Raw genomic sequence first — 15444 nt, 5'->3', positions numbered from 1 at the left:
GAGAGAGTGATTTTTTAAACCAAAAAAATACAATTGTTATATATAATCTTATAGTAATTTATGCATTTATTTGTAACTAAGTGGCCCACCAGGTTGATAATAATTTTGTGATGAAGGTTATAACATAAATACAAATTTATACCTTGGGCTGATCCAACTAATTTGTTTTTTATTTTCTATTTTTGTTTTTGTTTTTTCATGTAAGGGACCATTGGGGGGCCCACTCAAATAGACGTTGGGGCTCCCCAACGTCTATTGTGGGAGCCCCAATGGCCCCCTCTTTAGTGTGTTTTCTTTTTTATATAAAGGGGTCTCCCCCCACAAGATTTGTATGAGCACTCTCACATTCTCTCCTTAATAATATTCATTTTTGCCTTTTGGCATTCACCCCATAGTGGGTTTGTGTATTTTGCACATAAGTGCTTGTGTGATTCGGTTCATTATTGAACCTTTTGTATTCTCGCATATCTCATTACAATGTGCACCTCTTGTGGTTGTAGCTGGTTTGTATTGTCAGATAGCCATGTCACTGATATGGTTATTTCTGACATTTATGTTTGATCTTGTCATATGCGCTGATACACTTGAATTGTGAAGTGCTTTGGGTTGGAGGTCTAAGAGGTGGTTGTTTGTGGTGAGCAAATTGGTATTGAGATTTGCAAATATCGTTCATTTTGTTATGTAAGATTTTTTAAATTTTTCTATAAAATTTTTAAACTTTTACTACTCATTTTCCCTTGTATGGGAAATGTTTATTCATTGAAATATTTTCATGCATTGTTATGTGCATTGAATATGCTTTAATTGCATGTTGTATATATATATATATGTGTGTGTGTGTGTGTGTGTGTGTGTGTGTGTGTGTGTGTTGAAGATATTTAGATTTATTCCATGTTGGTTGTCTTGCGTGTTTTGCATAAATTTAATTAATGTTTTTTAAGCTGATTATTGTGAGGTAATATATATATATATATATTCTCTTGTGAGTTTGTTTCTTGTGTATGAGTGCTTGGCTCACAGGTGGCCTTTACATATTACTCTCTTATTGCCCTTGTAGGCATTTTCATTGTTTTTCTATTTAAATCATTACATGGTCCATTAGCATGCTTATACATCATGATATGCCTTGGTAGCATAGGTTGCTATATTTTGAATGTATTTATAGATATTGTTTCTATTATTGAAATTTAAATTGTTATGACCAGTTTGAGCCTTTGCATCCCTTTGAGACATTAAAGTATCGCCTTTGTATATATATTGATTTATATAATTGTTGATCCATGTTTGCCATTGTTGCAAAGTATCATATCTCTTGATTTGTTGTATGTGGGATTTTGAATTTTCTCATTATTTTCGATGTGCATTTTTATATCGCTATTTGTTTTGGAAAACCCTTTTCATGAATATTTTATTTTTCCCTTGTGTGGATTTAACTCCTTGGTGAGTTGACTTGTTTTCTTTTAATCGTATTTGTGATATTTAAGGGTTCATTCATATGTATGTGTTAAATATGACAATATGTTAAATATATATGTTTTTTTATTTTTTCAAAAAAAAAAAATTTAAACTTTTTTTATTTTGTTTAAAATTTTGTGCTTAAAACTATTATTAAAAACATTGTTCTTAACACTCGTCTTTGTGTGTGTATATCTTCTTTTATGTTTTATGATATATATATGTGTATAGTTGGGACGTTTTGTTAGCTCTATTTACAGGTTCGCAAGTATTGATGATATTGAAGATCCTAAATACCCTTAGTATAATAGAGCATATGTTTGAAGATCAAGAGCATATGTTTGAATGTTGAGGATAAAGAGATTCAGCCCATTTTTGTCACAAGTGAGAAGCATGTTGTCGATTTATTCACCAAGCCACTTTCAGTTCACAGACATTGGCTCTTGAAAGACAAATTGTTCACGGTTCAAAACCATGTACAGTATGAAGAGGAGTGTTAAGAATAGACTCACGGCAGCCTATGTTATTGTAGGGGTACTTCAGTCATTCAAGTTATATCGGGATGTGTTTGTACTTCTTATGTATACTAAGGGTATTTTTGTACAAGTCAAAATACATTAATATATAAGGACGAAAACCCTAATCAGATGGATCGTCCTCTCCTTTATTGGCTGCCAATTCATCTCTCTTCTCTCCTCCTCTACTGCATCCATCACACACATCTAACACAAACTCCAAGGCATCGCGTTAACTTAACATGAAGGGTCTTCTTAGGCTTCTCAAAAAAGGAAACTAGTAAAAGACCATAATGTCTTTTATCAAGTTAACTTTGTTTAGTTGGAAGTCTATCCATACATGTTTGACCATGTCAGATGCGGTCAAACTCGTGTCCAATCTGTCTTAGAGCTACATGAGTCCTGTCACGTGTCCACATGTGTCATGCAAGATACGTGGTCAAAGTGGTGTGACCCTATGACATAGATATCAATACATGCCTACCGATGATTCTTTGAACAATAAAATAATTTTCAGAATTCAAAATCCTGAATGTCCCAGCTCTCCAGGATTATCTAGGTCACAAGAAATACTAAAATACGCACATTAAGTTTCTTGGAAGAAGATAACCCCCCATCCTCTATGAAAATATTGAACTGCTCTAAAAGCAAATATTACACAAAGACCTGTAAGTCCACCAATTAAATAGCAGAACCTTTAATTGATGGTGATAACCGGTTCTGCGAAAAAGACCAGTTTAATACCAGAATTTTGTTTGTACTGATAAAAACTAAAAGGTCTTTGAAAAATTACTATTAAGGCACAGCGATAAACCACTTTCATGTGACATTACAAGTTTAAGGAATTGAAAATACACTAGAAATTGCTTTCAAACATGAGCAAGCAATTGGAGTACCAACAAGGTTAGCAGACCATATGATTCCATCTAGATAAAGATTATTGTTGGCTCAGCGGCAACATACAGTGCACTCCTAATATTGCAACGATGTCCTCTTGGAACACATGTTATGGACATGTTCATGTAGCCATGAAATTAATCATGTTTCCCAGGGTAATAAAAAGATATATATCATAGAGGTGTCCACATAGTTACCAGAAGAACCTAGAGTAAGTAGGAATCATGATTCCTAGGGAGTGTGAAGAGGAAGGGTCACAATTCCTGATCATGGGTATCCTATTCACAGTCCTGACACTATTTGAATGTTAGCTTTTTTTTGTAAAATGATGATGATACAAGTATGACACTGGATGATAGAATTTTGTGTTCCTTTATTATTTCTATGTTTGTTTTCCAAAGTAAGTTTAATAAGTCGTTACTTTTGAATGACCCGAGGGGTTAACATAGTTGGAACTGGCTTCAGCTGTCATACAGGCAGTTGGGGTTCCATTCCCACCGGCGTTATCCCCCTTGCATAAGCCAAAGCCAGTGGCTCCCTGGGGTCGAGGGATGTTCCCGGGTTTACACCCCTCTGGGGTGGTTTCACCCATCCTTCATGGAGAAAAAAGGTGTTACTTTTGAATATTTTGTACTTTTGTTGAATGTATATCTGTGTGTTATTCTCTTAAGTGATCTAGAGGTTTTTCAATAGAATGATATAGTTATTAACTTGACAATCATTTGTTAAAAGTTTTCTGTTTACCTTCACTAATTTAACAGTAATTCACACGATTTCATTTATTGTCCCCTAAATGATTCCCCATATTGCTTTCTTCTCACTCCTCACTTCCCAATTCTGATTCTCGTATTGCTTCCTGCTTTTGATTCCCACCTTGGCAAAGCAAGTAAACCAAGACTAAACGAAGGCATGAAAAAATAGTCTGACTCTGGAAAAACATAATCAATAAATATGGTAGTAAGCTTGGTCAATTCTGCACACAAGCCTACGAACTTGGGGTGACATTATTTACAGCAAAAACAAGTCTAGAAACAAAAGAAAATCTAGGTCTTATTTATCAAGGAAAAAGACATGTAGATTGCCATCCATGCCAACAAAGAACAAAGTAAAATAGATTGTATCTAAGATACCGCGACACGGCACTTTGGGTGCCGGTATGGGTACCGGACACGGCATTTCGCATGTATATTATATTATATATTATATTTTTAATATATAATATATATTTTAGACATATAATATATTTTAGATATATAATATATATTTTCAGTATATATTTTAGATATAAAAATATATATTTTCAGTATATATTTTATATATATATAATATATTTTAGATATATTGTATATATTTTAGATATATAATATATATTTTTCAGTATATATTTAACCGTGTCCCCGTACCCACATTTTTTGGAATTGCCATGTAGTACTCTCCGTACCCGTACCTGCACCCGTACCCAGGTGACATAGGATTGTATGAACATGTTCAAGATATCATAAATAGAAAACAAGTTAATGTATATGCTTTAAAAAAAAAAAGCAAAGACAAAAATACAAGACAATCAATGAAAATTGAAAAGATGGAAACTACCAGATCAAAGTCACAGGTCTGCTCACAGGCACGAAAAAGAGGGTGCAGGGTTTCAATAGATAAGGATAATCCTGATGAACAGATTTTCTCCACAACATCAAGGGCAGCTTGCACCTGTTAGTGAAAAAATAATGAGAACTCTCCAAAATCCCTCTTTTTTCTGAGTGGTTGGAAGATAGAGTGTTAGAAAGAAGGAATTAGAAGTCAAAACACAAGGAGAACTAGGGAAAAAGTTTGATACACCAAGAATTTCAAAAAAAAATATAACATATTAGCAAATTACACTAATATTAAAACAACTCTGTAAATGCAAATATCATTTCATGGATATGTGCATCTTGGGTTTTTCATACTGTAAGAGTGCATATGTAGCCTCCTCTTGTTAGGGACATATAGTTTTTAAAATAGACACTTTTATGACCTCATCATGAATGCACAAAACAAAGAACGATTTCACCAACCCTAAGCTTCATTATGTGGCGTTTTGAAGGTGTCTACTGTTTGTGGACATCTGTAGATGCAACAGTTGTGAGTAACCAAATGTGGCATGCAAAAATGTATGTGTTCCAAAGCTACAATCTTGTTTAGCACCATTTCACATGCATTCAGGGTCACAGTTACGAAATTCAATAGATATAGAAAATCAATATGGAAAACAAATTTGATAAAAACCTACAAACTATGATGCTGGGTAGAAAGTCCTGAGTCTCCTGACTGACCACAGTAGCAAACCAGGTAATCATGGCTTATACTTCTGGCACTCTGGTTCTTGAACATCTAAAAGGCACATGGATACAGCATTTCCTAACATCACCAAACCAAAAATAAAGAAGCATCATGAAAATCATAGTTCTCATTCTCTTTTAATTTATTCTTCCGTTGCATTCTCATTCTTTTTACATTTTCCTTCTGTTGCATGGACATTCCTCAAGTTCCTTTTTTCTCGGGATAAGGAATGTGCATAATAAGGTCAGGGGCCTCATACAAGAATTCAAATCCCTCAGGCATCAAGAGAACTCAAGTTCTCAACAAATAGTCCTTGCTTTATTGTTTTTGGTAGTTTTTTGTCAATCACATGTCAGATATTTTTCAATCAATTTTCTTTCACCGTTCAATTTTTTTTTTGCAGACCAGCTCTAAACATTCGATATATTTTGAATTCAATTTTCTTCCACTTTTCAATGTCATTTATAGATCCACCATATGTAACTATCTCCAGCCTCAAAGTAGTTCTGAGGATCATTTTCTCTTTTTACATTTTTTAGACACCCATAAGATTATTTATGACCAAATTTCTCGTGTTTCTCTTCTAGGTTTACTAGCTTACATTATTACTTTCTTTTACATGTACTTCCCTTTCTTTTATTCAAGATGAGAAAGCGAGTTAGATAAGCAAAGAAGCAGCTTTACAATTCATTTGAGATGGATGATTTGACATTCCTCAATCCTTCTTAGGGACTACGGCAGGCTGCTTTTGAAGCTATTCCGTTAGTGCTTCTGATCTTTAAGGGTTTAGGGTGCACTCACGCTCAACACCACTATGTTGCAAGGGTGTATACCATAAGCAGAAACCTTTGCCCCTCCTGCAATGATTCAGGCTATTGACCTGTTTAACATAAACAACACTAACATTCAACCATGGCCCCTTATATGGTTTAGTAACATGTATCGCCTTGACACTTTCCATTGTGCTTAAGTGTGTGCCCCATGGCACATACATGTTGCAAAATACATCCTAATGGTTAGCATGTTTACCCTGTAATGAAATATGCAGAAAAACAAATACAAACTGCTCAAACACTATTAAGTCCAATAAAGAACAATACAAAAACACTAAGGCAATACACAAGCACAAAGTACATATACAAGCCTTCAAAGAGTCAAAACAATGACACAAAAGCATAAAAAATATAAGTTTTATTGAGTAGAATGCTTTGGAAAAGCATTACATCTTAATGAGACAAGAGGTCCTTATTTATATACAAACAAGAGGGCCAAGAGGACCCATATAGCTGTTGGGAAAGGCTCCAACAGCTAAAAATATAGTTGATGGAGATTTCCAACAATTATATTCACTAAAAGATAAAACTGAATATAACTGTTAGAGATTCTCAACAGCTATATTGACTAAACGACAAAACTGTCTTTACATTGTTTACAAATGTAAAGGACAGAATAAAAAAAGAGGTCAATTCTGCCCCTAAAGGGCAGAGCCTATTACATGAACAGAATTACCATTCTTCCCCTAACAGGCAGAGCCTATTACATGTACAAAATTACCATAATGCCCCTAAAAGGTATTACCTATTACAAATGAAAGAAAAACAGTTTAAAATTATAATATATATATATATATATACACACACACTCATATACAAATATATTCACACATATGACTATATATATATATATATATATATATATATATATATATATATATATATATATAAATCAATACATTTTAACACTCCCCCTCAAACTTAAGGATTACCAAAAGTTTGAAAATACAAAACAAAAGGAAGGATCAAAGTCTTCATTGATAATCTTCACCAAATGCCTTTAGTTTCTTTCTCAACCCATATCATCTTTAAGAACCTACATAGAGAACAAAACAGAGGTTCCAACTACACAAGGAAGATATTCTAACTAAATAGATTTAAAAGAAATGTTTTAACACAATAGTTAAAAAATAGTTATAGATTATATGTATATAGTTTCAAAACAACTATATTTTGAACAAGAATATGTACATATATATATATAGAGAGAGAGAGAGATGATGGTTAAGTTCCATAACAAGACATAATGATACTATAAACTAAACAATTTTAAAAGCGAGTAAGATATGCACCTTAATCAATAATTTAAAAATTTTAGAAATATTAGCAACAATTCAAGCAAGATACAATAGCCATTAAGATAGACACAATGAATATACTTCAAAATCATTTTTTTAAGAATCTCTCGATTAGACAAGCATAACCATAAAAACAACATGTTTTTGTAAGGAAACATAAATTCTGAATATGGTAGAATTTTGATCATTAAAGTTCAAAAGACAAACACATATTGGAAATAAAATATAAACAATTTTGTAATAATGTCTCAAAGGCTTAGGTAAACATTTCAAATAAAGATAAACTCGTTAAGTATACTAAGCAAAACACGACAACATGTATATTAAAAGTAAGAGCTTAATTGTCAAAGGCACGAGGCGGTGCCCCAAACAAAAAAAAATTAAAAAACATACAAAATATGTAAACAAACTACTAAAATTAATAAAAAAATGTATACAACATAAAATCAATCAACAATAAACAATAGACAAATAATATGTTTAATAAACATTGACATACGAAACATACAAGAGTAAATGAGATCCGGAGATTTTTCAAAGTGAGATTCAAGAAATGGGAAGAAAACTAAAACGAGAAAACACACACACATTTACAAACACCAGTATTTAGGGTACGCATTTAAAGTCAATCATTTTTAATAAAATAAAATCTACTAAAATCAGCAGGAGTGATGAGACGTCACAGTATGGAAAGAAGAAAGAAGAAAAGAAAAGGAGTAGGACGACATGAACATCACCTTTTTAAAGGCATAAAACCCATTACTAAAAATTCTAGCCCACGCCTATTAATTTTTTAACACTGAAATATGAAGCATGATGCATGTTCATACATACACTGCAAAAAGTAATAAACCAGAAGAAACAGATATCGTGAAAATTAGCTAAACAGATATCATAAAAGTTTAGCTTAAACAGAATTGGTCAAAGATCCACCATTAGATTTTGCCTGACAAAAATTCCCAAATTCTACAAAAATGACAGGTTTGACTACCTTCAGGGAGTCACAGCAGTAAGTCACAAGCATGCAATATGATGATGATGACGGTCGCACTCCAAGCTTTTCATGCAATTTGCTGAATTCTGCAATGACTTCATCAACCTTCAATTCAGAATGTTAGCAGAATAAGAAGGCATTTATATTTCCTTTATGTCTAAGAAACAGCATGATACAAGCAGTTAAAAGAATAAAAAACAAAAAACCATTGCAGCAGAAGCATTTAACAAGAGTTCATCATAAGGAACAATACTTGTAATGTTATAAACTCAATAACTTTTCAGCTCCAAATCAACAAAAAGGAAAAAACTAGCAATGCAAGAAGAAATAAATCTAAAAAATAATTGCATGTGAAAAAAGAAATGCAAAGTTCCAAAAACATAGTTCATATTGACAAGAAGAACTGCAAAATGGAGGACCGGAGTCTGAACAAACCAGAGACATTACCTTTTCACCTAGATGATTCCTTGCCTTAAGATGACTGATCAAAAGCTATGTCACAGGGACTTGGCAAAACAGGTGCCGCACTCGCGTCGACGCGACGCGGGTGCGGCACCGGGTGCGGTCAACACGACCCTGGGTGCGGTCAACGCACCCAGGGTCATTTTTGTCCACTGTTTGGGCAGAAAAAAAAATTCCCCGATGAAAAGGAGGATTAGGGCAAAAAAAATTGTTGCCCTTATCTCTCCTCTCCCCCTAAGCTCGAGCTCTCTCCCATCGCCGCCCCAGCTCCTCCTCTCCTTTCGTAGGTATGTACCCTCTCTCACTCTCTTCTTGGGTCGGCAGGGGAGGGGCCGAGCACCCCCTTCCCTTCTCGCTCTCTTGTTGGGTGGACAGGGAAGGGGCCAAGCCCCCCCCCACCCCCTCTCTCGGTCTCTTGTTGGGTCGGCAGGGGAGGGGCTGAGCCCCCCCCCCCTGCTCCCTCGTTTTTCGGCACAGGAGGGGCCGAGCCCCCCCGCACCCCCCCCCCCTCTCTCGGTCTCTTGTTGGGTCGGCAGGGGAGGGGCTGAGCCCCCCCTGCTCCCTCGTTTTTCGGCACAGGAGGGGTCGAGCCCCCCCCCCCCCCCCCCCCCCGCCCCCCTCTGGCTCTTTTTTTGGGTCAACGGGGAGGGGCCGAGACCCTCCCCCCTCTGGCTCTCTTTTTGGGTTGGCAGGGGAGGGGCTGAGCCCCCCCCCCCCCTGCTCCCTCTGTTTTTGGTAGGGGAGGGGCCGAGCCCCCCACCCTACTCCCTTTGATTTCAGGGGAGGGGCCGAGCCCCCCTCCCCCCTGCTCCCTCTGTTTTCGGCAAGGGAGGGGCTGAGCCCCCCCTTCTCCCTGTGTTTTCGACAAGGGGAGAGGGTCGAGTATAATTGATTTGAAAATTTTAATGTATTTTTTTTTTGTGTTTTCAGGATAAAAATGACGGATAAAGGGAAAGGACTTGCGTCATCCTCATCCCAACATGTGAGTTCTGCTGCTAGTTTTGCTGATAATTGCAGTGGGATTGATGATGTGGGGCCACTATGAGTACATGTAGATAAACTTGCAAAAACTGGAGAAGGAGGTGGAGAGATTTTGTTGGATCTTACACAAGAGTGAAGGCTTATTTGTTGAAGATACCAGGACATGGCATTTCAGCTTGTAGAAAAGTTGATGAGGCAATGCGAAGACAATACAAGAAAATACAAGAAGAATATGAGAAGAGAAAGGCAATGGCCGATTCTTCTGCAGTCAGTGTGCCATTTGCAAGACACCAAGAAGATGCTGGAAAAAAAAAGTCAATGTAGGAGGTAGAGGAACGATACAAGCAGCATTCAATACATATGAAAGAGAAGAATTGGATAGAAAAGTCGGGAGGTATTTTTATTCTGGTTCACTCCCATTTAATGCGGCTAGAAATCCTTATTTGAAGGATTTAGTAACATCCTTGGCAAATTGTAATTTGAGTAGTTATGTGCCTCCAAGTTCAGAAAAAATACGAACCACACTTCTTGCAAAAGAGAGGGCAAATGTAGAGAGGTTGCTAGAGATTAAAAAATATTCATAGGAGCAAAATAGAGTTTCTATTGTGTCTGATGGATGGATAGATATTCAAAGGCGTCCATTAATCAATTTTATTGTTTGTTCGCTTAATGGCCCAATACTCTTGAAAGCAGTTGATGCATCTGGGGAATATAAAAATGCAGAGTATTTAAAGGAATTGTTTATAGAAGTGATAAAAGAAGTGGGTGATCAGAAAGTGGTACAAATCATTACAGACAATGCTCCGGTTTGTAAAAGTGCAGCGTTGAGTTTGGAGAGTGAGTACCCTCATATTTTTTGGACTCCCTGTGTAGCACACAGCTTAAATCTAGCCCTAAAGAGCATCTGCAACCCCAAAGAAGAAGAAAATTCACAAGCATATGCTTTATGTTCATGGATTGAAGATTTAGAAAGAAATGCCAAAAGCATTAGGAATTTTGTTGTTAACCATCATCGTGCTAATGCTATATTTAATAGGCATTCTGATTTAAAATTGTTGAAGGTCGCTGAAACACGTTTTGCGTCCATCATTGTAATGATGAAGAGGATTAAAAGAGTGAAAAATGCTTTGATTAACATGGTGACTGATGAAAATTGGACATTCTATCGTGCTGATGATGATATTAAGGCTCAAAAAATTAAAAAAATCATTCTTGATGATGAATTTTGGGACAGAGTGGTATACTTCATTCAATTTACGCAACCTATTTGGGAAATGTTAAGAGAAGTTGATAAGGATGAGCTCATGCTTCACAGAGTTTATGAAATGTGGGATAATATGATTGAAAAAATACAAGCTATAGTTTTCAAGCATGAAGAAAAAAATCCTGCATTGGATTATTCAGATTTTTTTAATCATATTCATTCAATTTTAGTCAGAAGATGGGATAAGAGAACCACTCCTTTGCATTGCATGGCACATTCTCTTAATCCAAAATATTATGCAAATAAGTGGCGGGCTGGTGGTATTGGTTGTGTCCCTCCAAATTTAGACCCAGATCTATCAAGACATAGAAATATGTGTATGACAAGACTTTTTCTAGAAGAGAGATAGGGGTTGTTGCATCGATTGTAAGGTTATACCGGGAGAAAGTGTAGCTACACAACATAGAATCTTAATTTTAGATCTTAGAATTAGACAATGCCGCAAAAGGGATAGACATAGGATAGGTCCTAGAATTAAGTGGTGGGCACTGAAAGGAGCTAAACAAGGAATGTTTGTAGAGCAGGTAGTTAAGGAAGTTGATTGGTGTCTCGAGGAGGATTCAGAATCAATGTGGAATAAGATAGCGGGTGGCATGAGAAAAGTGGCTAAGGAGGTATTGGGTGAGTCTAAAGGCGGTGCACCACTAGGTAAGGATACATCATGGTGGAACGAGGATGTCAAATTAGCTATTAAGGTTAAAAGAGAGTGTTATAGAAATCTAAGTAAGAGTCGTGATAATGAGAATTTGGAGAAGTATATGATAGCAAAGAAGGAAGCTAAAAAAGTAGTTCGAAACGCGAGGGCTAAGGTATATAAGGAGGTTTATGACAAGTTGGATACCAAAAAAGGCGAGAAGGATATTTATAGGCTTGCAAAGATAAGAGATAGAAATCGAGGGATTTGGGTATGGTTAGATGTATCAAAGATGAAACGCAAAGGGTTTTAGTCAAAGATGAGGAGATTAAGGAGAGATGGAAAGATTATTTTGATAAGCTATTCAATGATAGTCATGCTCAAGATCTTGGAGACTTCTCCATTCATTTTCATGAGATAAATCGTGACTTCATGCGCAAGATTCAAAAGAAAGAAATTGCAGAGGCTTTGAAGAAAATGAAATCAAGAAGGGCAGTTGGCCCAGATGGTATACCTATCGAGGCTTGGAAATGCTTGGGAGAGAAAGGTTTAGAATGGTTGACAAATCTTTTCAACTTGATTTGGCGAACAAATAAGATGCCTAATGAGTGGAGGAAGAGTACTTTGGTGACTTTATATAAGAATAAGGGTGATATACAAGATTGCACAAACTATCGTGGTATAAAACTCATGAGTCATACTATGAAACTTTGGGAGAGAGTGATTGAGTCTAGGTTGAGGAAGGTTGTCATGATATCGGAGAATCAATTTGGTTTTATGCCTGGAAGATCAACTATGGAAGTTATACATCTTCTTAGACAACTTATTGAAAGATATAGAGAGAGGAACAAAGATTTGCATATGGTTTTTATTGATTTAGAGAAGGCATACGATAGAGTACCTAGGGACGTTCTCTGGTGGACAATGATGAAGAAAGGTGTTTCTCTCAAGTACATTAGTATAATTAAAGATATGTATGAAGGAGTAGTAACCAATGTCCGCACTTGTGGAGGGGTGACAACCAATTTTCCGATAACGGTTGGGTTACATCAAGAATCTGCTTTAAGCCCTTTCCTATTTACGATAGTGATGGATGAGCTTACGAGATCAATTCAAGAAAATGCACCGTGGTGTATGTTGTTTGTTGATGATATTGTCTTGATTGATGAGTCTAGAGTTGGGGTTAATGCCAAGTTAGAATTATGGAGACAGACATTGGAAGCTAGAGGTTTTAAGTTGAGTAAGAGTAAGACTGAATATATGGAATGTCGGTTTAGTAAGCAACGAAGTAGTGATGGGAGTATAGCGAAGCTTGGTGAGCAAGAAATACCGGTGAATGATTATTTCAAATATTTGGGATCCATCATTCAAAAGTATGGAGAAATTGATGGAGATGTAAATCATAGGATAAAGGTTGGGTGGATGAAATGGAAAAGTGCAACTGGAGTGCTGTGCGATCGTAGAATGCCATTGCGGTTGAAGGGAAAGTTTTATAGGAAGACTATTAGACCTGCTTTACTATATGGTACGGAATGTTGGGCTGCCAAGAGACATCATATTCAAAAAATGAGTGTAGCTGAGATGCGGATGCTTAGATGGATGTGTGGAAATACAATAAAAGATAAGATTCGGAACGAGGAGATACGTAAGAAGGTAGGTGTTGCACCCATTGAAAATAAGATGAGAGAGAATCGTTTACGGTGGTTTGGACATATTCGGCGAAGGCCTAATGATGCTCCAGTTAGAAGGTTGGAGAAATGGAAAAATATATTAGTTAAAAGAGGTTGGGGTAGGCCTAGGAAGACTTGGATGGAGATGATAGGAAAAGATATGAATGCTTTGAACCTCACCGAGGACATGGCATTGGATAGAAATGATTGGAGGAAAAGGATTCATGTGGAAGACCCAAAATGAATTTCTTTTTTGGTTCATATCGCTGACCCAATTGTTTTGGGATGAAGGCGTAGTTGTTGTTGTTGTTGTTGTTGTAAGACTTTTTCCATAAGCATATCTTCTACATCAAGTCACACAAGAGTTTAGAAAATTTTCATCTTCGAGATTATATGGACCGGCATTATTCGCGAGAGAAGATAATATAGATCCTATCACATGTTGGTCAACATTTGGATCAGAAACACCTCTTCTCCAACGTCTTGCATTAAGATTGCTATCGCAGCCTGCTAGTTCATCTTGTTGTGAAAGAAATTGGAGCACATATTCTCAAATCCACAATATGAAGAGAAACAAACTTACCAGCAAACGTGCAGAGGATTTAGTATATGTTCATTCAAATCTTCGATTACTTTCGCGAAGCAATGATGAATACAGGTACTAATTTGCTCTCTTAGTTATTTGATTATTTCTTAGTTTTCATTTAAATATACTTGTATTGTATTTATCATTTTCAAATTGGGTTTATAACGCAGACAAGGAACATCCAAATTTTGGGATGTAAACCCAGAAGAGTGTGACTTCGAGGGAGAACATGATTTCAACATAACAAACATGGATTTAGCTGAACCCAGTATTCCTTCTAATGATGCATTTGATAATGAAGAAGAAGATTATTAACATCCATTACTTCATCAGGATATACTTTGGTATGTAATTTAGTTCTTTTATACTTTACTTTTTTTATTGATATTTAGGTCGATTTATGTAATTGCTTTACTTATTTGATTGATAATTTGATATTTAGGTTGATATATTGCATGCATGATGAATCATATTATGACAATGTTAATTAAAACTTCAAAATTATATATATATATATAAAATTACATTTTTGCCCCGGCCGCACCCCCGCACCCGGGTTTTTGGAAGTGTCGCATCCCCGCACCCGCACCCATGTGACATAGATCAAAAGTCATATGCCATCATACATAAGAGGACACATTCTTCAATATTCATGAATCAATCAAGATAGTATGCCCCCTTATAAAATCCTACCATCAACTTATGACATACTGCACCTTTCACTCAAAAGTGCAATTAGCCAATTAGTATTCACTTATTTCTAATCTTTACTTGATGCATATTCATATCTAACTAGCAAAGCAGGATGCCTTGTCAATTTCCTTAATTAAACTTTTGTAAAACAAACTAACTCCTCTCCTTGTCTACCTCTCCACCAAGTGTCCTCCTATTGAATTTTATTAATTCACACACAACAAGGGCATCAACAGGTCAGATGGGTCACATCCAGATAGACCCAGATCATGACATGACCTTTTTTTCCTCTGACTATACCAAAAAGTGCCTGAGAATGTAGGACCTTGACAATATGGAACCAAGCATCAAGCCTCTTATTTTGAAAAGAAATGATAAATATCACCTGTGGTGATTTGCATAAGGTTATTAGAGTGGATAAATGTGGTGAATAATAGTTTGTGTAAGGTCAGGCCAAAAGCAAATTACATATGCTTATATGCTTGCACAGATTAGAACCGACTTTCTTTCTCATATCCTGAAACAAACAGTTCCTATATATTAGTTTGATTCTTGGCCCAAACACCTTGAACTCATTGTTCCCACAAATAGGTTTGGTTCTTGCCCCAAACTAGCATATGGACTGTGATCTGAATCAAGGAGTCAAATCTGTTAATGATCCAACAATAAAGAGAGACAGAAGCAAATCACATATGGTTACATGATTGAGCCAGAGCTGAGCCAGAGCTGAGCCAGAGCAGAACGAGTTTCTTTCCCAGAAACTGAAATACATGATTCCAGCAAATAGGCATCATTCTTGGCCCAAACATCCTGAAATCATTGGTTCCCACAAAGTTCAAACTG

General features: G+C 36.2%; 1 protein-coding gene across 2 annotated transcripts in view; it reads right to left on the bottom strand.

Annotated features, from left to right (window-relative positions):
* The window catches only part of LOC149844407 (pentatricopeptide repeat-containing protein At4g04790, mitochondrial-like), a 55765-nt gene that overhangs the window by 28606 nt on the left and 11715 nt on the right, over positions 1-15444 (bottom strand). For both annotated transcript variants that reach the window (XM_089994416.1, XM_089994420.1), the window contains exons 5-6: positions 8309-8416; positions 4461-4574 (exon numbers count right to left, since the gene is read on the bottom strand). In XM_089994416.1, coding sequence (XP_089850542.1) covers positions 4461-4574; positions 8309-8416 — 222 coding nt within the window. The remainder of the gene's footprint in view (positions 1-4460; positions 4575-8308; positions 8417-15444) is intronic.

The sequence above is a fragment of the Nuphar pumila genome, chromosome 2, assembly GCF_984573655.1.
Source record: "Nuphar pumila chromosome 2, dmNupPumi1.hap1.1, whole genome shotgun sequence".
Classification (NCBI taxonomy): domain Eukaryota; kingdom Viridiplantae; phylum Streptophyta; class Magnoliopsida; order Nymphaeales; family Nymphaeaceae; genus Nuphar; species Nuphar pumila.
Note: the sequence above shows the minus strand (reverse complement) of the source record. Positions and strands in the feature narration are given on the sequence as shown.